The sequence below is a fragment of the Macrobrachium rosenbergii genome, chromosome 45, assembly GCF_040412425.1.
Source record: "Macrobrachium rosenbergii isolate ZJJX-2024 chromosome 45, ASM4041242v1, whole genome shotgun sequence".
NCBI classification, from domain to species: Eukaryota; Metazoa; Arthropoda; class Malacostraca; order Decapoda; family Palaemonidae; genus Macrobrachium; species Macrobrachium rosenbergii.
Genome location: NC_089785.1, coordinates 25,842,039 through 25,866,706, shown reverse-complemented (window position 1 = coordinate 25,866,706; position 24,668 = coordinate 25,842,039). Strand labels below are relative to the sequence as shown.

At 39.2% G+C, this 24,668-nt stretch overlaps 1 protein-coding gene across 1 annotated transcript; it reads right to left on the bottom strand.

Moving 5' to 3' along the window:
• Positions 1 to 746: 746 nt before the first annotated feature.
• LOC136829812 (alanine aminotransferase 2) lies at positions 747 to 23,740 on the bottom strand. The gene is made up of 12 exons (XM_067088763.1): positions 22,668 to 23,740; positions 20,256 to 20,345; positions 8,579 to 8,818; positions 7,484 to 7,597; positions 6,997 to 7,126; positions 6,713 to 6,792; positions 5,759 to 5,879; positions 5,091 to 5,212; positions 4,084 to 4,269; positions 3,556 to 3,704; positions 2,686 to 2,811; positions 747 to 2,357 (listed from the first exon to the last, which is right to left on the bottom strand). Exons 1-11 carry the CDS (start codon positions 22,920 to 22,922, stop codon positions 2,721 to 2,723), a joined length of 1,578 nt encoding a protein of 525 aa, XP_066944864.1. The 5' UTR covers positions 22,923 to 23,740; the 3' UTR covers positions 747 to 2,357; positions 2,686 to 2,720.
• Positions 23,741 to 24,668: the final 928 nt, after the last annotated feature.

The following is a 24,668-nucleotide window of genomic DNA, read 5'->3' as shown; positions in this document are numbered from 1 at the left end:
CCACTTGTAATGCCTCACGCTCCAATTCTGTGCTTTGTATGTTCTTCATGAACTAAGATCAACGGGAAAAGGTACATCACTAATTCTTGATGGATACCGACATTTTTATCCTAAACTTCCAATTGTACCTATTGCTGACTTTACACCTGGTCTTAGGCCATGTTAAAGTAACCTCACTAATGTAAAGACTCATTTTGCCACTGCCTGGGTTTGTAACGCACCATCTAGTTGCTTGTTCTGGTACTTTTAAAAGTCTTCTCATGATCCACCAATACCCTGAGACGATCTTCTGAAGTTGTCTCATCACGTATAAAGATGACCTCTGAAGTTGAGTCCTCTTGCAAGACACATTGACAATCTCCGACTACAACAATCACATGTCATAAATGCATATATCAGTAGTGCCTTTCTCTCCCGGCTTCTTTTCAAAGTTGTATCTCCCCATCACATTCTTAAACTCTAATGTCATAAACATGTATCCCAGAAGTGCCTGTCTCTCCAAACTTGTATCTTTTCATGACAATTAAGTCTCCCAATATAAAATCTTCACCGTGGCACGTGCAACGCAACACTCAACGACCTTTCCCAAAATCGGCGCATCTTGGGAGGCCTCAGAGAAAAATATTTCATGCCACCTACAGCGTACAAGACAAAGCAACCTGTAAACAACCCTGTCAGAGAAGGAAGACAAAGTTAACGTTGAAAAAAATGGTCGACAAACATTCGCCGAGAAATAAAACACAATCTGATGCTCTGGTAACAAACTTTTATTGAATGCTGGAAATATATATAAACTATCATTACACTTACCCAGCATTATATCAGACCTAAGTGAGTTCAGGTGTATCACAGATTCTTTTACACTAACATGGTCTAATTACCATTACATGAGAATAACAAAAAAAAAAAAGTAAACATCAAAAAAATATATATGTATATTTACACGAGCAAATCCCTCCCCGTTTTATACTTTCCCCACCGCAAACCTGTCAATTTCAAACGTCCCATCCCCAACAAAACTTCGGCAGTGAAGTACAGTACTGCCGTGATAAAATGAAAACTCTTTGACAGCCATTATAAAAATTCACATATCCTTCATTCTGAATGATGATGGAATGATCTATAGAACTGACTAATAATGATGAGAGGCATGACATTATCTATGTAAACGCACGCACACACAAACGTAAAATATAGGCGTTTGTGACGTGGAACAATATGCACTGCCGTAGTACTTGACGAATGCACGAGATAGCAGAAAAAATGAGGACAAAGTCATGTCATGTTAAGAGATTTTCTTTCAAACAAGTTTCCTATAATTTTTTACGAAATCAAGATAAAAAAATGTATACAGAATTTCTAAGCAGCATACCATCATTTGAATATTTTGTTTGCAAGAAAAGGAGAGATAGGAATGAGAGGAATATCAGCAGCTGTGAAAAATAAGAATAGGGGAACTGCAAATTGTATATTCGGTAAATTTCAAATTTCAAAAGAACGAACTCTTACGAACTACTTACGAGCCTTAAGATTAAGGGAATTCCGTTTTCGCAGATATGTCTGTTCTTACAAAAAGCCTTTCTTAACTGTACTTTGTGAAAAACTTTATCATTCTCAATTGAACTCTTTGAGCACTTCTGTTAAAACTGGCTGTGAACCAAGAAGGAATAACGACGAAATTGAATGGTGCGCCGATCGTTATCGAACAAAACAAGAAGCACTACAGCAAAAGCAAATCCGAGAGTGCAATTTCAACAGGTGCGACAACCAATTATATTGCATCAGGTTGACCTACATGCCTTTGCTTTTGAGGGGAAATTTGTAAGGAGGAAAAGAAAAGAGAGAGCTAACAAAAATTCCTTTTTAAGGGGAAACATTTACGTTACGGACAGGACAAAACTATCTCGCCTTCAGGCACTGTTTAGCATGGTACCGCAGATTTGAGTGAGTGCACCTTTCGCTCCAGGCAGAAGAAATATGTACAGAAAGGTAAGGAAGAACATATAAACTACAGCCTGATATGTTATACTGCGAATGCACAGCATTCGGAAATTATACGTATACAAAAATAACCAACACAGGTCTTCAAATCGAATCGTTCTGTCACTGGTACGAGTCAATTTTTCCTCGGCGAAAATCTTAGAACCTAATTCGTAAATGTGATTCACACTACGTGGTCATGGCCTCCATCTTGCGTTGAGCTTTGCAGCTGTTTAGTGTTACGTTAGAACTGCTTGTGGAAAAAGTTATTGTCTCCCCCCTCATCTTGAGCAACTTCCTTAGGTCAGGTTCGTGAGAGAGTTGATCCCTGACAAAGTTTGGGACAGAGATGGCGTTACAGTCTGGACGAGGTGCTTCTACAAAGAGAAGAAAAGTCAAGACGGTGATTAGAATGACGTCGCTGTACGGCAGTACATATATCTGCAGTGAGTCTATGTTACAAAGTGGACTGGAATAGAAAATAAGTTCATTATCACAATTCCAATAATGAGTCACAATCCTAAAAACTTCTGGGACAAGAGTTCACCGTGAGATACAAAACAGTGAACTTTAAGGAAAATAGATACACTTTATAATGCAATTATAATTCACAATATAGTACACGTACTTAAAATTATTGAGGCCACCAAAAAAAACCAGCCCGTATGTTATTTAAAAGCAACAGTAACCCATATATAAACTTACAGTTAATTGTAAGTGGAACTTATTGGGGAAACACCTTACTCATACTGTTTGATGAAGTTTGTGTGGAATTCTCGGAATTTTTCCAGCATGGTCTTGAGCATTTCCGGCTGCGGAAGGATAGTGGTTCTGTGGTGGAAAGAGAGAGAGAAAAATAAAGGTGTCATGAGTTATGTCTTTTTTCAAAACCCCCGCTCACAAAAAAATTAAACTTTGAGTACAACAGCAATGCATTTGTGAGTCTTCTCATTATTCAAACACTTATATAGAACGCAGAATACAAAATTTAGGCTACAGGCCAGGTGCTGGAACCTATGGGGCCTTTCACCGCTGAAAGTGAAACAATTGTTAGCAGAGGGTGGAAAGGAAGGTGGAAGAAAGAGAATATGACTGGAAGTACAGTAAAAGGAATGAAAGGGGCTGCAGCTAGGGCCCAGAGGGATGCGGCAAAAAACCTCAGGCAATGCCTGCAGTGCACTGCGGGAGGTGCAATGATACCACTACGCCAATATGGGACTCAAAACTTTTACAATGTAAGACTTTCCTTAGAAGAAGGCATAGGATTATTCCTTGAGATATACATCCTGTCCTGTTACTGCTACAAGTTTAAGCTTAAGAGCCTTACTGGGCTTGCCAAAAGTGCTTCATTCTTCGACGGAAGATAAAAACTGGAGCAAGGTGAAACGGAAGACGTTAAGACAACTTGGGGAAGTTTTCAACGGGAACAGATGAAAAGTAAACATCACACTTCCTTTACTTTTGTTATGACACGCAATCAAAACAGTCCCTGACACCAAAAACTACTTTATTTGAAGAATCTGAATGAAAACAGAGACTCAGGGAGAAAAAACAAAACTGTACATCGACACAAACCTGAAGTGTAAGGTACCAGGACGCTGCCCAAACCCTGAGCCAGGAACTATGCAGATGCCAGTGTTCTCGAGGAGTTGGAATGCGTAAAACACGTCAGGGGCCTGACCAGCGGCAGCGGCCGCTGCCTTTGCTTTCTCGGGTAACATGATCTGAAACGGGAGGATCTCGTGGTGAGCGATTCATTACTCCTTCAATATCTTGAATGCTCATAAGAGATACGAAGTACTAATTTAGAGACTAATTCATAGACCAAATAATGATTCATTGGTGAAAACTAACAGTATAAACAGTTTCTGTAATTGTAGTGATTCAAATTACTTGCATTATTTATAATACAGTCCCATAACAAACCCCCAAAATAAAAATAGAGAATACCAGTGTGATTAACATTTTTGGGGGTCTTAGTCTCGTTAAGATAGAACAGGGACAGTTTCCAGCCTGGAGAAAAAGTCGAAAAAGAAACAAACACAAAAAAATACAGCGAAGAAAAAACCTCTACAGCTGCTGCAAGGTCCCTGATCCACCTACCTGTGGGAAGGCGTACATAGCACCCTGCACAATATTGCAGGACATCCCCGGGACAGAATTGAATGTTTCGACGATCATCTTTGCTCTCTCTGCGAGGGAAGATAAGACGTTCGTTTTCTCCTCCATAAACTGCTTGTAGGAAGGTTCTCCCTCCCTGGGTGGGTTCACTACGCACTCCATTACGGCCTGGAAAGAGTTTAATGGGTATCACTTCTGCGGCCAATATAAGATTTCCTTCACAGTTCCTTCGTTAAAAGCTTTTAAGGATAGAAAAGAGTACGGAATTTGAGCCAAAGGCAACGTACTGAGACCTATGAGGTCATTCAGTGCTGAAACGGGAATTGACGGTAAAAAGGTTTCAAAGGTTTAACAGGAGGAAAACTTCGCAGTTGCACCATGAATCAATAGTTAGGAGAAGATGGAAGAAAGGGAATATGAAGGGAGGTACAGTTAAAGGAATGAAAAGGGGTGCAGCTAGGGGCTGAGAGACGCAGCAGAGAACCTTAAGTAATGCCTACAGTGCACCGCATGAGTCGCACTGACGGCAATGCCCCCCACAGGGTTAAAAGCTTTTAAAGTATACTAAAAAGGGGATGAAGATGGTTCACTTGGTACTACATATTGCTTTGGACTTATATACCCTTTATAACAGCCTCATCTCAAGCAACTATTGCTTGATATTTAGGTCTGCGTCCATTGTGACTGCGCTGTGCCAACCAGCAAATTTGCTTGCACACCCTTTCACAAATACAAAAATAACAATCATGTACCTCCTCTGTAATTTCTACACCGAGTACATTTAAGCGGGAGGACAATACGATCAACAGCAGTCAGCGAGTTCCACAATATTTCAACAGTTTTGCTCTTTTGTGCCAAAGTAAGGATTCTGTTTTCTACATATGTTCCTCCCCTCGGCTGCAAAGCTCTGAAATCTCGTCTGTTTCTTCGCATTCCTACTGGGTTAAGGATAATTAAAAAAAATGACAAAATAACTCTCAAATTCTCACCTGGCCAAGAGTGGTGGGACAGAGTTTTGCGGAGATGCTCTTCAAATACATTGCTTTCACGGCAGGTTCGACGTTGATGATCTCTGCGTAGCCCCCACGCAAACCACATTCGCCCATGTAACCTGGAAGACAGAGGTCAAAATGATGAAGTGTTTTATTGTCACTACAAAAAAGTGTTTAACAAGACTGGGAAGATCCCATGTCTCAACTTTCAAAAGGGCTTGCCATAAATGAATTGAATGGAATAACAAGAGTAATTGCATTCGCAATTCTATCAATTATGAACTATAACGTAAATTGTCTAAATACATAATAAAATGACTTGGCGAAAGAATTAACCGTAGAGAAGTTATAAAAATTAATACATTGGTAAGGAACGGAAAAGCACCTTCCTTAACAACAGATTACTGTACATCTAAAATACACAATTTTACTCTTATTCTAGTTTATTATGAAAAAACACAAATCATTCAAATTCACAATAAAACACTCATCTTGTGAACTGCGTCACTGAATGGCGTTTGTAAGCTATGCGTTAATCTCAAATTATATCATAACTTCTCCGTAGCGTACAGCACGCCCATCGAACAATCTAAGGCCGATTCACGTCACAGGTGACGTGATGCTGTAATGTGAATCAGCCTTTACGCGCAAAACGGTCGCCTTACCTTTAGAACAGGACATGAAAGACGCAAGTTCCATCTGATTGTACGGGGCCCCCATTTCCATCAACACCTTCTTGAAGGAGTGGAATTCGCATCCGTCCGCGTACACGTTGTCTTGGTACACCTGAAATTTAACCACCTCTGCTGTATAATGATTTCTTAATGAAAATAAGTTCTTGTAATAAATCAACTCTATGTCATTATGTCGGCATAAAGTTCAAGCACTGGCAGGCCCTGAGGGGTTACTTTTATAAACGAAAATTAAAGCATGGAATGCTTCAAGTTCAACAGCCAACATGTTGTAGGTCATATAAACCCACGACATGCTGACTGCTGTATCGACAAGGTTAAAGCAATTGATTCTGAAGAAAATATACCAACAATGAAACTTCTGTAGTATTTCCAAATGCTATTTCTACAGTGTATTCTATCTGAAGTGCATAAAATTTTAATCTTAGTACCACATGAAGTCAAATAGACTTCCATTTCATTTGATGAGTACCATTTTCTGGGTCTGGGGTATAGCTCGCAGTTATAAGAAAGTACACTATTAAAGTGTTAACAGAAAAATAACTAACTTTAAAATGAGCACTAAAACAATCAAATAATTCTAAGAAGAGTTACGGTCTAATCTCCTAACTGACACAAACTTGCAATGCTGACTGAACCAAAATCCAGCTGAGCTTTTGAACGATAAGAAAATGAGAGTGATGTACACGTATACTTTTGAATAGAACATTATTAGCAATAACGCTGAAAGCAGCAAAATCAGCAATAATATCGGAGTTAAGACTGTCCCCAAACAAAAACTGTAAACATTACACCAACATGAAAGAGTGAGAGAAATATACAACTCATAACTGACAGCCGATACAGTAAAACGATGCCATTCACGACATGAAAAAAAAAGGACACAGTATAAAGAACAAACATGACAAACCTCCGAAGAAACCTCACCTCATCAGCAAAGAGGAACAATTTCTTGTCGTGGGCAAACTGGATAATCTTCTGAATGTTTTCCTTGGGAAGAACGTTTCCTGTAAATAAATACGAGCATATGTAGGTAACTCAGAATACTGTAAGGGGGAAGGTAGACAAATAAAAAGAAAAATACAACACGGCACTCGAACGACAACAAGTACAGTAGCTTCCTCAAAGGATAAATGAGGAGTGTCACTGATCAGACGACGTCTGACCGAAATCCGATCGTTAAATCGAAAGACAATTCTTAGAAATCTTACCAGTTGGGTTTCCAGGGTTGATCACACACAGTGCTTTGGGGAAGCATTCTTTCGAGGCCTCTTCGTAGGCCCGTTCCAATTCCTCGATGTCCAGGCCCCAGTTAGTGGATTCATTCAGGTAATAACCGATCTGCGGAGACAATAAAATTAGCATTATTATTATTATCACCTTGAGGCTCATTCAGAATCCAAAGACCTGAATTTCTTGAAGACCTTGAGCCCTAATGTAACTTGGGACATCAGTGCATTAAGAGACTTCATAAAGAAATTCACATTGTTATTATATTATTATTCAGTAGATGAAACCTATTCATATGGAACAAGCCCACCAAAGGGGTCACTGACTTGAAATCCTGAAGCTTCCAAAGAATATTAAGGTGTCCGTTAGGGAGAAGTAAAAGGAGATAAAGTGAAATAAAGAAGAAATCTCACTTAATAAAGAAGGAAAAATAAATTAAACCAAATTAATGACTACACAAACACATACCTGATGCAGATCAAACTCCGCAATGGTTGCCGAGTAGAGGGGGTACTGGGGGATGGGGATCATCACTCCGGGCTTGACGCCATTCTGGTGGTTGATCATTAGTTTCATCGTGCCCTGAAAAGACGGATTTCGGGAGCGTATTAATTTGACGAGGTGAGGCTTCTGACCTTCGCTCCTGGGACGCCACAAACTCTTGGCGTTTCTCTCGTGTTTTAAAGGTCGTTAACCTGTCTCTTCAACGTAAACTAAACAGAATTGTTGGCTGTCCTTCATGCTTCATGTCAGGTTAGCGATACCACTAGTCTCATCCTCAGCTAAAAATGTTCGAGCAGATAGCTTCGAAGAACCTGCCAGGTGCCATTACTGATCTCACTGATTAATGGTAGGTTAGCAAGCTCTCAAAAGCAGTTTTTATCTTTTAAAATAATCTGGTTGAATAAAAATTCAGTCCAAATTTCCTTAATTTAAGCACAGAACCTACAAATATTACCATAAAAATTGATCGCTCAGTGAGTTTACTTGTCACACTGCACAACTGATCATGTGCAGTAGACCACTTAGATTTTCTAGTAATTTTTACTTTTTTATCTTTAAATCTAATGTACATCTTTATTTATCTTTAAATACACATCTCTTAAGGGTGCCAGAAATTGCATCTACAAGTTGCTCATCACTTTGGCGTCTTATAAAAAACTACTAAAAAATTAGCATTACCAATTCCAGAATCTTCTACGTCCTGACATTAAACTTGTAATTTGGAACCCCGTAAGTCCTATTTTTCATCCTAATTACTACAAACTGGCGTGACAATTCTGGAGGCCAACTTAAGGCCGTAATTTTCCTTCTTCATCGACGCCGTTACCCATAAGCTAAGGGGTCAGTTGCCTGGGTTCGTCGCCCTCAGCTACCTTTGGTCACAATTACGACCACTGATTTATCCCTACCGCTGACGTTGAAATTAGGATAATGTCTGTATTTGCCTCCAATTTTGTGAATGTGATCCTCCCTGTGGGGGGAGAGAGAGAGAGAGAGAGAGAGAGAGAGAGAGAGAGAGAGAGAGAGAGAGAGAGAGAGAGAGAGAGAAAGTTTTCTTACCCTAATGCCCTCAGACGCTCCAGCGCAGAGGACGATGTTCTCCCAGTTCGAGGGGAATCCGTCACGCCTCTCGATGTAGTCTGCGACATGCCTCCTGATGACTTCGATTCCGGCGGAGTCGCTGTAGGACCCAAGGGAACCGCCCTTGCATCCTGCCAGGATGGCGCCGGCCCTCTCCTTCACGTCGGAGGGGATGGTGGGGTCGTCCATGAGGGTTGGCATAAGGCACACTGCTACGACCTGCGGGAGAGGAGTGAATTAGTATCGGGCGCACAAGTTGCACGTACATAGGCCTGTGTACTACTGACGGTGCTATTGTACGTCAATGTATAGGCTTAGTCTGTATGTATGATTGTAGGGGTTTTGTATATGGTGGAGGATTGGGGCTAGGGGGGGAGAGGGGGGTTTAACCCCCTAATTCAGTGTAAATGAGAATGTAATCCCTCCTGCAAATGGCGTCTGACAAAAGTTGATAGGCCTACTGAAAAAGTTTAATCCTAACCTTGTTATCACAAATAAAATTGCCCCTTAAAAAGGGGAGATTGCCCCTTAAAAAGGGGAGATTGCCCCTTAAAATGGGGAGATTGCCCCCTTCAAAAGGGAGATTACCCCTTATAAATGTAGTGATTAACTCTAAATATAATGGGAGATTTTACATATTTGGCATTTGTTAAAGCTGGCTTAATATTAACTTTAGAGCATGATTATGGCTGACTTTAACCTTAAATAAAATAAAAACTACTGAGGCTAGAGGGCTGCAATTTGGTATGTTTGATGATTGGAGGGTGGATGATCAACATACCAATTTGCAGCCCTCTAGCCTCTGTAGTTTTTTTCAGATCTGAGGACGGACAGACAAATAGCCATCTCTTTAGTTTTCCTTTAAAGAAAACTATAAAAGGATATTGGAAACCTTTATCCGAAGCAAAATGGCGTACCCAAGGTTTATCGAGCGTTGGTCTATTATTGGAAAAAAAAAAGTTTTGTTCCGATTCGTTTTAACCGGAAACAAAAACAAAATGATTAATTATTATTATTATTATTATATTATTATTCTTATTATTAATATTATTATTATTATTATTATTATTATTATTATTATTATTATTATCAAACTTTGAACAAGTGGCTAAAGCCAAAAATTCAATACAAAATTGAGTATTTTTCATATAATTCACCACTTATAGTTGTTGAGAGAGAGAGAGAGAGAGAGAGAGAGAGAGAGAGAGAGAGAGAGAGAGAGAGAGAGAGAGAGAGAGAGAGAGAGAAAGAAAAGCGGTTTGTTTACTGGGCCTATGATAAAAGAGAAAGAGTTAAATACCTTTACTTGCTGAGTCTATTGTGAGAGAGAGAGAGAGAGAGAGAGAGAGAGAGAGAGAGAGAGAGAGAGAGAGAGAGAGAGAGAGATTTTAAGCAAGAGCCCGTGCTAACAAAATAAAAGCTTACTAAAAGAAAAAATCAATATAAAAACAATTAAACCACACGTTGTTCCTAGGCCTAAAGTTTTTCACAGTTAAAATAACGAAACAATTTTTCAAAAATTAAATTCATAAAAAAATCAATAACGTCATATGCATAAGATTTCCCACGGTTAAAATAACGAGTCTTTTCGTCCACTAAAATAACGAAACTTTATAAATCAATTTAATTTTTAAACATTAATAACGTAATAAGCCCAAGAATTTTCGCGGTCAAAATAACGCAAACACTTTCGTCCAATAAAATTACTAAGTTTTATTCATTAATTTCACCACAAAATCAACGACGTCACGCGTTTCTGAATAACGCAAATGAACAACGGCTCAAGAACCAAAATTTAAAACCAGAAAGGCAACGGAAAACGGCCATGAACTATTTATTATCATTATTTGAAGGACACAAGCGATAAATTTTCCCGCCAAAAAGGAATCTTCCACCCCGTTGATCCGATGACGTCACGGTCGCCATGGCAACCCAACAACTTCCCTTCAGATTTATTAAAGATGTTTGGTCGCCGTTGGTGAAGTTCTCGGGGCCTTTGAAAACAAACAAACAAACAAACAAGGAGGTTGTTTGTGCCTTTGTTGAGTAACTAAACGACAGGATTAAATAATAAAGCAAATATATATAAAGGCTTTTTCTTTTGCAATGGCGTCATCTCGTGGCAAGGAAGCAAAAAAGGTTCAGGGTACGCAAGAGAAGCCTCTTCTTTCTCTCTTTCTCTTTTTCTCTCTCTTTTTTGGGGGGTCCGTTCCCAAAATAGAAACGGCGGTTGAATGAGCACGTTTGTATTATAAGCCATCTTTCCCTCCTTCGCCACTCAAGAAAAAATTATATATACTTTTTCTAATTTATTTTTTAAAAATATATAAACATCTATTTAAGAGACTATAGGCCTATAGATCTAACATATAAACAGGGCGTTCCAATACGTCAATTTTCAAGCCGTCATGTCCAGCGTGACTTCACTTAAAGGCGACCTCTCTCTCTCTCTCTCTCTCTCTCTTCTCTCTCTCTCTCTCTCTCTCTCTCTCTCAAGACAAGATAAAATAAAAAGGCGGGAAGTAGCCACCGACATCATTAACTGAAGGGCCCTAGGAATGTCAGCAGGCAGTCAGCCTAATCTATCAGAATGATCTGAGAGAGAGAGAGAGAGAGAGAGAGAGAGAGAGAGAGAGAGAGAGGTGAGAGAGAAGGTCACTGGGTGCGGAGACGTCGGTGCTTTCCTGAATAATCGATACTCACAGATTCATTGTTATTATTATTACTACCAAAAACTCAATGACAATTTAACACCTCAACAAGATGAGAGAGAGAGAGAGAGAGAGAGAGAGAGAGAGAGAGAGAGAGAGAGAGAGAGAGAAAGTGGAACGCAGCCAATGTCAGGACACCTTTAAGAAGCTGTGTTCAGATAAAAATAAACAAACTTAGCAACGTACATAAGAAACCTTATTATTATTATTATTATTATTATTATTATTATTATTATTATTATTATTATAGTACCATAAACTTTAGTTTTATATAATTCATAAGAAAAATAACGATTATCTCTCCTCTCAATAATAATAATTATAATAATTATTTTCATAACCCAAATCACAATATTTTTCCCTCGAAACTTAAACCTTCTATTAAACAAACACAAACATTGGCTGTTTACTTGTTTGTTCAAGGTCACAAGCAAGAAACACAAACAAGTAAAGGAGACAGCACTTCTCCCCAAACTCCTCCAATGCAACTCAAGCAACCAGCCGAAGAGCAACTAAGTTGCAACACTTATATAAGTCTAAAAATTCTTATATAAAAAAAGTTACCCTCAAAGAAAATGGGCTTAGAAAACGGAACCAATATTAATTTATAGCGTAAAAATATAAAGTTTTGCTTTAAACAGAGGAATTTCAAAGATAAATAAAGAAACAATTTAAAATAAACAAACAAAGAGGGACTGATAACCTTTGTTCGCGTGCATACGAGTTGCAAGCAGTTGCAAGCAACTTGAACGGCTAAACGAAAACGGTGAAATGTTTAAAAAATCGATTTTGTCTTTTTTTTTTTTAACAAATTAAATACCGAATATTATTAGAATTGTGTTCAACAACGGAATTACGACAATAATTGTGTTTCAAATAAAGATCACTATAAAAAGTTCGTTTTAAAGATAATTTTCAAGATAATTTTAATACAATTTGATCGCCTTCGTACAAGGACACTTGCAAACCTAGGCCGATGTGATCAATTTAGATCGGTTAAATCGTTTGTAATCCAGATACTAACTTTCTCCCTCTCTCTCTCTCTCTCTCTCTCACTGGCACTAATGCAGAACAGGCTAATAAAAGCACGACGTTTGGAACTCGATATAAAAAAAGAAAATTAATCGATACAGAGATTATAGGACCGGTTATCTGACTGCTGACGATGAAGAAAGAACCGGACGGGGAGGGAGAGAGAGAGAGAGAGAGAGAGAGAGAGAGAGAGAGAGAGATGAATATATAACGGTGTGAGGGGCCAAGAATACACACCCCTGTCTTGTAACATTCAGCCCCTGAGAGAGAGAGAGAGAGAGAGAGAGAGAGAGAGAGAGAGAGAGAGAGAGAGAGAGAGAGAGAGAGAGAGAGAATTAATACGTAACGATGTACTGGTCATTCTCTCAGAGAGAGAGAGAGAGAGAGAGAGAGAGAGAGAGAGAGAGAGAGAGAGAGAATGAAGAAATAAGTCTAGGTAACCAAGAATACAATGCAGGTCTTCACAACTTCTTGACCTCTCTCGCTCTCTCTCTCTCTCAGAGGCAAGAATGTCGCCTGCGTCACGCATATTCTTAACCCGACAACAACAAACCGGATAATGGAATTAACGAGAAGAGACAAGAACGTAAAGAATATATATTTATATATATGGGGGCGAGACTCCCCTAACCTGTTGTCATGCACGTAGGTCTGATCGAGGGCGTGTCGTCAGTTGCCATGTGGGGAATATATTCTTAATTTCTTACTTAATTCTTATCATTACTTATTTTATTCTTATTTCGTTATTCTTCATCAGGTTCTACAGGATACAATACGTGACGGGTATTCTATTATATTCTATTTTTATTATTCTTTATTATTCTTGATCTAGCGAGACTAAGAATCAAATCTTGTAGTTACCAGATACTACTTGAATGTGCTTCCATTTTTACCCTGAGCGATTCGTAATGGTTTAGAGAGAGAGAGAGAGAGAGAGAGAGAGAGAGAGAGAGAGAGAGAGAGAGAGAGAGAGAGAGAGAGATTTTTTATGCGTGCTCACGCGAAACATTCGGTAATGAACTTTATTTATAGAAGTTTATACATATCTTCTGACTTTGCATAAATGTCAGTGAAACAGTTTCCCTCCGAGAGAGAGAGAGAGAGAGAGAGAGAGAGAGAGAGAGAGAGAGAGAGAGAGAGAGAAACACAACGCTATCAGCCGGCACAATGTAACACAAAAATAGCTAGCCATCTTCTAAAGCTGTTTTTGGGGCAAGTACCCTTTCCTCTTCCCCCTTTCCCAAATCAGTCTGCCCCAGGGGAGCGGTGGGGAGAAGGGGGATCCCCAGTTGTAACTCCCGCACCAACAACACACTTCTCCAACCCTCCAACAATCCCCCAACACTCGCCAACGAAACCGTTGGGATGGGAGAAGCTCCGTTCAAAGTCGACTGCTTTTGTTGCTATGCTGTGCTCTGGTAAGCATCGGTCTAGGGTAGGGTTTGTGAGCTTTTACTTTATTATTTTATTAATAAAATTAACAAAAGTAACTTGAAATTTACTTCAATTTAACAAGAGTAATTTGATTTATTTGTTTTGTTTGCGTTTGATTATAACTAAAAGAAATTGGGGAAAATATAACCAAAAACAAAGGTATAAAGGATTATCACAGTATGACTGAGGCAAATATTTTGAAGTTAAACGCATTTCTCTCTCTCTTTAAAATATGTATATATATATATATATATATATATATATATATATATATATATATATATATATATATAGAGAGAGAGAGAGAGAGAGAGAGAGAGAGAGAGAGAGAGAGAGAGAGAGAGAGAGAGAGAGCCACTAGCACTTAATGACCTCTCCGGCTGGCACCGTTAAAAGATGGCACTTGGAATGCACTTTCAAATACACTTTTTGGGTCTCGTGGTTTTGACAGCACTCTGCTTACGTGAAGCTGAGAGAGAGAGAGAGAGAGAGAGAGAGAGAAAGGGGGAATAAACTCTGATGATCTAGATTTCTTATTGCAAAATAAATCTGGCGGGGGAATCTTTCCATTATCTACCATCCTCATCACTGTCAGCCAAACAAATATAAGACAAAAATAAACAACTCACTTTATAAACATATCATAATAAACAACAAAGACACATGGTCGCCCCACCACCCCTCCCAACGGGGCAAAACGTCAAAAAAGTCAAAACAAACGAGCAACGCCGGTTTCTCCTCTAAGTGCCACCTTACAACAGGGGGGCAGAATTTGTGCCAGAACTATTTAACAGAGTGCCACTGTGCCAACATCAGCTGATTTTCCAACATAAGTTGATATAAACAGGTAAAGGGGGGAATGACACCACATGACTGCTTGTGGGCGCGTGACGATGATGATGATGTTGGCAAGCAGATAGTGATATGACCTGGCTCGTAACAATATATACATATATATATACACCCACGAGAGAGAGAGAGATTTCCAAGAATCCTTTCTTTAATTTGCTTTATATGAATCTGTTCAGTATCAGTTTTTTTATATTTTTAATATTTCACTTGGATATTGGAGTCTCTCTCTCTCTCTCTCCACCTGAGGGGGAAAGAGAGAGAGAGAGAGAGAGAGAGAGAGAGAGAGAGAGAGACTACAGCCTTTTATACAGTTACATACAAGACAACACTGTTCCTATATACAGAGAGAGAGAGAGAGAGAGAGAGAGAGAGAGAGAGAGAGAGAGAGAGAGAGAGAGAGAGAGAGAGAGGCATACAAACATCCCGGAAGTGAAAAAGATACACCCTGGTTTAGAGGAAAGTCCCTAAAAAAAAAAACCCACGTTGTATAGTTTATTTTCTTTAGTTACGGCCTCTCTCTCTCTCTCCTGCCCATAATGCAGTCTTTTGTTTCCCTGTTTACTGCGTTTATTCCCTCTGTTGTTTACTTGTTTACTTGTTTACCCGGAGGCCCTTTGGTGGGTCTGGTCGCTCGAACAGTAATAATAATAATAATAATAATAATAATAATAATAATAATAATAATAATAATAATAACCAAACCACAAATATCTACAAATATCAGGTTATTATACAAAGGTGAGAGGACTCAGGTGAGCTAATTACCCTCGCCCCCGCCCCCTCTGGTAATCGATCCCAGGTAATCGATCAAAGCTTTGGAGCCTTTTGTGACGAAGGCATAAGCTAACCCCTCCCCGCCCCCAAACCCCTCAATAACCCCTCAATCACCAGCGCCCCCTTTCCAAGCACAGGTGAGCCCAAGACAGGTGTGCTTTCGACTGCATCGTGACTCAGGGGTTTTCGGGGAAGTTCCGGGCCGGAAATGGCCCACCTGGATTTTGGTAGGGGGGGGGAGAGGGGTCTCTCTCTCTCTCTCTCTCTGGGGATCGAAATCGTGGGGTTTTCCCGAAAAATCCGGAACGGAAATCCACGTGTATGGCCCACCCGAATTTTGTACGGGGTGGGGGTGGGGGCCACATTCAACAGAAATTTGGAGTTTTTTGTATAAAAATAAGTAAGAAAAGGTACAAATATTGATGTATATATAATATATATATATATAAATTTATATATATATGTATGTGATTCGCCCAGTTTCCCCACATGACCCTGCCACCTTGAAGCAATTCTGTCTCTGTGCTTTTTGTTTAAGATAGGCGGAACAATCTTAATGAAATTGTAGAAATACAAAATTAATTATAAGTCTATATATACACTTGAGAGAGAGAGAGAGAGAGAGAGAGAGAGAGAGAGAGAGAGAGAGAGAGAGAGAGAGAGAGAGAGAGTTTCCCCTAGTTTTCTAAATGATCGTTATAAGTATAAATTTTGGCTGAATAATTCAATACATTACACATTTAATGCTCTCTCTCTCTCTCTCTCTCTCTCCTTCAAAAGCTTCACACAACAATAGACTTAACCAACCACACAATTCTCTACTTACACCAACAATGGTATGCTTCCTCTTATGAGAGAGAGAGAGAGAGAGAGAGAGAGAGAGAGAGAGAGAGAGAGAGAGAGAGAGAGAGAGAGAGACTGCGGTACAAAAACCCCGTTTAGCGACTGTTTCGTGCTGAGGTTGCACGAATTATTGATATACCGACAGGTATTCAGGACCAATCGATGTCAAAATGTCACTTTGCACATTCCACCAGCAGTAAATGGACTCGGCCGGATCTCTGTCACTACAAGACAAAGGGACTGACTCTGACCTTGTTCTGGGGACCTGGATTGGGTCTGCATGCTTTAGGACCGAATTCGCAGACTCCAGGTCTGCAGAAACTCACTGGGACTCAGACCAAGGTCTGTAGAACTTGACTAGGACCAAAGTCTGTAGAATCTGACCGAGATCTCTGTCACTACAAACAAAAGGACTGACTCAGATCGTGTTCTGGGGACCTGGATTGGGTCTGCATGATTTAGGACAGAATTCTCAGACCCCAGGTCTGTAGAAACTCACTGGGACTCATGTCTACAGACCTGAACTCAGACCAGGCCTGTAGATCTTGACTAGGACCAAAGTCTGTGGAATTTGACGAGGACCAAAGTCTGTAGAATTTGACTGGGAACAAGGTCTGTAGAATTAGACTGAGACCAAAGTCCACAGACGCTGAATGAGACCCAGGTCTAGAGACCAGGTCTGAGACCAAATTTTACAGACCAGGACTGGAACCCAGGCCTGTAGGCAATGATTGAGACACCAAGGCCTACAGAGCTCTACTAAGACCAAGGGCTAGATTATTGTGTAGCACTTGGTCTTAGTCAAGATCTGGCAAACTAGGTCTCTGTAAAGGTCTGTAGACCTTACAGAGGTCCACAGACCTGGTCTAAAAGACCGAAGGCTTACACAGAGGTCTGTAGATCTTGACTGACACCAAAGTCTACACAGGAACTGACTCAGACCAAGTTCTACAGACACTGACTCAGACCAAGGTCTACAGAAACAGACTCTGGTCTCAGTGAACATAAGTTGTTGATGGAGCCACAGAAATAAATAGCTATAAAAAGAGACGCATTGTTTATTGCTGACGTCATCAATACCCACAAGGCCACTGGAGGTAATAATATACTTCAATATTTGTTACCAAAATGCTGCGGACGAGGTGTTATTGATATCGGCTCTCTCTCTCTCCATTACTTTCTCTCTCTCTTTTTCTGTCCTTCTCTCCATTACTTTTTTTTTGTCTCTCTCTCTCTCCCCCATTACTTTCTAGCTCTCTCTCTCAGTGACTCTCTCTCTCTCTAATTCTCTCCATTACCTTTTTCTCTCTCACTCTCTCCCCATTACTGTCTCTCTTTCTCTTTCCGTTACTTTTTCTCCGTCTCTCTCTCACTCTCTCTCCATTACTTTCTCTCTCTCTCTCTCTCCATTACTTTTTCTCCGTCTCTCTCTCTCAAAGGTGCCTCACACTGAGGGACCTGGGGCAACCCGAACGAACTGTAAGGTCTGTAAGGTAAGGTAAGGTCTCCCCATTTCTCTCTCTCCATTGCTGTCTCTCTCTCTCCATTACTTTTTCTCCGTCTCTCTCTCTCTCCCCATTTCTCTCACTCCACTGCTTTCTCTCTCTCTCTCCCCATTGCTTTCTCTCTCTCTCTCTCTCTCTCTCTCTCTCTCTCTCTCTCTCTCTCCATTACTTTTTCTCCGTCTCTCTCTCCATTACTTTTTCTCGGTCTATGTCTCTCTCTCTCTCTCTCCCCCATTACTCTCTTTTCATTACTTTCTCTCTCTCTCTCTCTCTATGCAGTTCGGACGGCGTAGACACAATGTCTACACGCGCCAATTTCACTGAAGCCTTTTCCCCCTTCAACCGACACGCGATACAGCAGTCGTCTTGTCTGTGCGTGTGTCTGTGGCTCCGTACACCTCCTGTATACAGTCCTGTATCCACCCCCCCCCTTGTAGCCTAAGGTGTGGCAATGCGATACACTACACCTTCGCTGTATCTTCCAGTCAAGTTCGGTCGATAGAACAAGCAACGCCTTTGTAGAAAGGGTTAGGGACTGATATCACTCTCTCTCTCTCTCTCCGTTACTTTTTCTCTGTGTCTTTATATCTGTCTCTCTGTCTCTCACGTCTAAGACCCATCAAACTGTGACGCCAGAAACCTCAAAATGATTCATCTGAAACTGTGACACCAGAATCTCTCTCTCTCCCTCTCTCTCTCTCTAGCCAACAAATGACCCAATAACTTATCGCATTATTTTCCGACGCCAGGATGGTGCATGCAATCAAGCAATTTGCCAGGCACAATTATAGGTCAAGCTGAAGAATGGGTTCCGTGTGTTTTAATATTGTGGAAGGAGGCCAATGCGCATGTCTGAAGCTTCGCGCCACAAGGGGGGGTATTTGCGTCTCTGGGAAATCATTTATGCTTTTTTTTTTGTGACTTTTTTTTTTTATACTGAGTGTACGCGCGCGCGCGCGCGCATGCACACAAACACACACGTGTATATGTGTGTATATATATAGTGATATATATACTGTATATATATAATATATATATATATATATATATATATATATATATATATATATGGAATCTACAGAGAGAGAGAGAGAGAGAGAGAGAGAGAGAGAGAGAGAGAGAGAGAGAGAGAGAGAGAGGATAATTGAATATTTTGTTTTCTGGAGTCACAATTTCATAGGTCAGTCAAAGAGAGAGAGAGAGAGAGAGAGAGAGAGAGAGAGAGAGAGAGAGAGAGAGAGAGAGAGAGAGAGAGAGAGAGAGAGAGAGAGAATGATTAAATATTTTGTTTTCCGGAGTCATAATTTCATAGGTCAGTCAAAGACGTGTGTGTGAGAGAGAGAGAGAGAGAGAGAGAGAGAGAGAGAACATCACTGCCTTAGCGCATTGCATTGCAACAGAAGATATATACACCACAAGTGTCTCAGCAGTGACTCAAACGTGCAGCTTTCCCTTTCTTGCGCAAACGCAAACGCGCACAGACACATACACAAACTCACATACACACACACACGCGCACATACACAAACTCTTATCAACACCTACAAGGTATAGTAAGGTAGTTTTCTCTACACAAAGTTCACCTACACTTCACCAGTTATAGTCTGAGAGAGAGAGAGAGAGAGAGAGAGAGAGAGAGAGAGAGAGAGAGAGAGAGAGAGAGAGAGAGAGAGAGAGACTGCCACAAACACGTATATACATTATTTACGCAATCGACCAGCACTAACTGAGAAGCGAGAGAGAGAGAGAGAGAGAGAGAGAGAGAGAGTTAAATGTCACTAAGACGTTTCGACGAAAAATCGCCAACTTTGAACCGGATATTACGAGACCGAACTTAATAATAATAATAATAATAATAATAATAATAATAATAATAATAATTTCCACACAGTTGCAGAAGAAGTAGAAAAAATAGAATTCACAATAATAGTAATGACAGTAATTATATGGAAGAATAATAATAAAACAAAATATTAAAAATAACAATTAAAAATAATAAACTGCATACGATTAATTTCCAGCTATAGAGACCTTAAGTTCTCACAGAACTACAAAAACGATAATTAACAAAATTACCATCTAATTACGCCGGTAAATTTAACTATGGGAAAACTAGTACGTCCATAATATTAACGGAAACATAAACAGGTGAACAACTACATAAATAAATAAGAAAACCACAAAAAATACGTTACAATTATAAAAAAAAAAATATTCAATTTATACAAAATCCGGCAAACGACATCCACCCAACCATCCCCACCCCCCAAAATACGTCACGAAACTTAACCTACGAAAATAACATCTTAACAATATTAACAATAACGTCAGCAACGACGTAAATAAACGACATAAACTATAACAAACCTTTAGTAACAATTAAAAAAATATATATTAAAGTTCGACAAAATAGACTAAATGACAACTGACACCCCCTACCACCCCTCACCCCGTCCCATACCCTCCCCTACGACGCCATGACACGATGACGTCACAACACTTTACCTGACGGAGGAATGTGATGGGCTTCTGCCCCATGGCGTGGGCGTCGCCGATGTTGGCCTTCGTCACCGTCTTGAAGGGCTTCTGCGCGCCCTACGGAGAGAAAGAGAAAGAGAGAAAGTTAATGAGAGAGAGAGAGAGTAATAACAGCTTCCGAACTATTCGGCTGCACCAATCACAGCTCGGTGCTGTTATAATAATCACGACTCATTATACATTACAGGCGATAATGACAAAAATAACAGCAATTACAGCTTTTAAAGTAATCTATAAATAACAACAAATCAATAACAAATTAAAACAATTACGACAATCACAACTCATTTATGGTTACAGAGGGTTCTGTAGGCCTAACAATCACAACTGTTATACTTATTGGAGGGCTACTACGGGCAATAATAACAAAATAATAACAATTATAACTTAAAATACTCTATAAATAACAAAAAAAACAATAACATAAGTTTACTGTTACAGAAGATTCTATAGGCCTAACAATCACAACTCGTTATACATTATTGGAGGGATAATACGGCCAATAATAACAAAAGTAATAACAATTATAACTCAAAATACTCACGTCAATAACAAGAAACCAAGAGCAAATAACAACAATTACAATGGCGTCTTCTGACGTACGTAAAAAATGCTTACGAGTAACATAGGCCTACAAAAATATTATTTTGAAACAAATTAATATAAATGGCATATTTAATTAGCATTCACTTGAAAACCCAAACGTGTAAAAAAAGCCATTTGTGGAGGCCCGTAGAGAGAGAGAGAGAGAGAGAGAGAGAGAGAGAGAGAGAGAGAAACTGGGAAATACCACTTCAAGATTTTTTTTATCGTTTTCTTGTCCTTTAGTAGAGCGAGCGGATATGAGGTGTCACATTCTCTCTCTCTCTCTCTCTCTCTCTCTCTCTCTCTCTCTCTCTCTCTCTCTCTCCCCAGGTGCTACGCGCTTTGCGTTTTTAAACGAATGCTTGTTAATTCCTCCACTGAAATACTGTACACCTACGTCAAAAATACACTTACGTTAACAATACTTTGCCTTATCTTATATAATCAGTTAAGTGATAAGTTTCGGACACAGCCAGGGAGATAAGTACATATTAATCCGAACAGGAAAAAATAAAAAGTAAAAATTATCATCAAAAACCCAGATTCTAAAGCTTCCAACTTTCACTTGTGACCACAGATTATCTCGGAATGTCAATACAATCTGTATTGTTGAAATGACACTTTACAATACTTTCATAAGTTACTTGCTGTTTAAATTAATAATTGAATGTATACTGTAACCATATTGTACATATTGTAAGTTTAATCCTTTCAATAAAAAGTAAAAAAAAAATTATAAACATTTTTAAAAAATTAACCTGTTCTTGATGACGTCATCACTCGGACAAGAACCTATTAAAATGGTATTTTGTTCACTCGACGTTTTCAAAATATAAGTATATGCAACTTAAAATAAATACATATTGTGCCCCTACACGTAAATATAAGTAAGCAATACTTAAATATAAATATACGTTGCTTTAATATATAATTATGGTTAAAATCATCGTAAAAAATTGGACGATTTCTAAGGGAAATTCCGTCTTCAAGATGGAAAAAATTCCCCGGTATTTAAGGCGAATTCCAAGAAGTTACAATACGCCTAAAATCATTAGAAAAATAGACTTTTAAGGGAGAAATTACTTTAACAGCAACATTACACTGAAATAAAAGCATATTCTAACTTGACACTTAAATAAACGTATATAATAAGTTTAGTAAACGATTGTGGTTATATTTTATCGTACAAATGGACGATTCAATCTACAAATTCCGTCTTAAAATAAATATAAAACTTTTCCTAAACGACTCAAGTTGAATAAAGGCATATTTTAAGTACCTAATTCATAATTATGGTTAAAATTGTCATACATAAATAAATTAAGGTTAAAATTGTTATAAAAATAGACGATTTAAGAGAAATTCTGTCTTAAATAAAAAAAACTACCAAACCAACTTAAGCTGAATCTTCTTCTATAAGTATATAATAAGTTATCATTCATAATAAGGATTATTAAAATTATTATATACATATTAATCATGATTAAATTATATAAAAAAGGACGTTTTATACGAGAAATGTCGTATTAATCAAATCAAAACTTTCACAATATAAAATCATGGTAAAATTACAATAAATTACAAAATTTGTAATTATTATAAAAAATGGACACTTCAGGAGACAAATTCCACCTTAAAAAATAAAAAAAAAACCTCCCCCAAAAAAGACTTGTTGCTTTAAACGCTGAAAAAGCAAAGAAGAAGAAGCGAAGGATTGCCGTTACTTTCCCTTCCCCCTTCGGGATTACTCCCGAAGGGGGATGATGGCGGTAGCAGGAGGGATTTCAAACTTACCGCCTGCAGCTCCTTTTCTATGGCAGTGGCCCTGATGACCAGAGGCCCCCTGACGGCGTACTCCATCATCTTCACGAGGGGATTCATATTCTCCATGGTAATCACCCGGTCATCCATGACGGCGGCTGTGGCGGAAAGGCAACGGCGTGAGGAGTAGGTGTGGTCACTACGAAAGCTGGAGCTCGACTGAACGCACAACCTGGTCAGCAGCCGACGTATACCCCCGCCGGCAGACGACATCGTCACCGCCACCATCTTTATTTCGACCCTCTTTTAGGCCGCTCGGGGGGGATATTTCCCAATTTTTCACACCAGTTTTAATAGAGGAAAGTTTAATCGTCACTCTCCGAGTGAAATTCGCGCTTATCACCGTTCTCGGGCTTAAATTAGGGGCTTAAAATAGGAAGGTTTCCTCGCCAGAATCCGGTCTTGTAAACAAACCACTGTGCCTTTGCGAGATCATAACTCATCTCGGGATAGCATGTTATTAAGAAAAGGATGCATTTAATCGAAATCGCCTTGATTTCCCTATCTCGAATCTTAATTGCATCGCGTATAATATAAATGACACGTTGAATCTGGCAAAATCGAGTGAATCTCCTTAAAAATGAAATTTTCTGAAATGCATTTCATTATTGGAACCGATTTTCACACAAGTTGGGTTTAATAGGGCCGTGGGAAGTTATTTTCTGCAACTTGCAAAATCAGTGATTTGCGTCGTATCTTAAAAAAATGAATTGGTCTAGTAGATTTCTTATATAATACTTGATAATTCCATTCATTCATGACACAGCCGGATAATAATAATACGAATATTAATCACGTGGGTCAATGCATATTTCTGTACCTATTTCGAACGCCGATGTTCTTCTTCCCATTTCAAATTTCCTGGCAAAGGAAAGCGTGCAACAGGTCCCTGTACTAGATGAAATCAATATTGCAAGAAAACGAGAGCTACTCGTCATCGTATGATGTTGCACGGATGTGCGTGTTTGCGTGCAATTCGTTTCAAAGCAAAGCCTGTCATTACTTGGTCAAGGTCGACGGCCGCTGGGCTAAGTAACGGCCCCCCCGGTTACGAGGACATTTAAATTAAATCCTCCGTTTTGCTTGCCGTCGTGTTTCTGAAATTCCGCGGATTCGTGGGGAATTGCCTGAGGAATTCTGATGGGATTGTGGATGGATACATGTGCGGAAAACTTCCGTGGCGTTATTCGCTTCGGATAACTTCAAAAAAAAAAAAAAAAAAAAGGCTTTGAGAGTAATGTGTCAATCATATGGAGGGAGATTCAACTCATTGGTTTCCAGGTTTTCCTGAAATTCCGCGGAATTGCAGGAATTGCATGCGGAATTTTGATGAGGTTTTGGATGGATACGTGTGCGGAAAACTTCCATGACACTTCCCCTATTAAAACCACAAAAAATGCTTACAAACAGCGTGTCTAAACGCCAATGGTACCACATTCAACCTTACACACATACACAACAAACACTTTTAAAAATAAAAACAAACAAACATTTATAATTAAATCAACAACCAAACCCGTGCCAAAAAAAAGTGGCAATGTTATTGCTAGATTATGGTGGCCTTATGCCAACTGGGACTCTTAAGTTCTTCATCTTCTCGTGATAGCCGTTAAGAATTCCTTCGCATGCAATTGCAAAAGTAAAAAAAATGGTTAATGTTGACGGTGGCTTTAAATCTTGGCATGATTTATCCTGCAATCTTTTGCCTTTGATAATTCGTGAGCTCGTGTCTTGCCAAGATTGCATTTTCACTTCTTGCTCTCTCTCTCTCTCTCTCACGCACTATCTCTCATTCTATTTTATATTTTTTTATTCTTTCTAGATGTTAGGACGAAGTGTATGAATTGGTAATAAAATACACAGCAGTGCTGTAAATGTGTTGCAACAACGAGCAACCATTATGATAATGTCTTAAACCACACACACACACACACACACACATATATATATATATATATATATATATATTATATA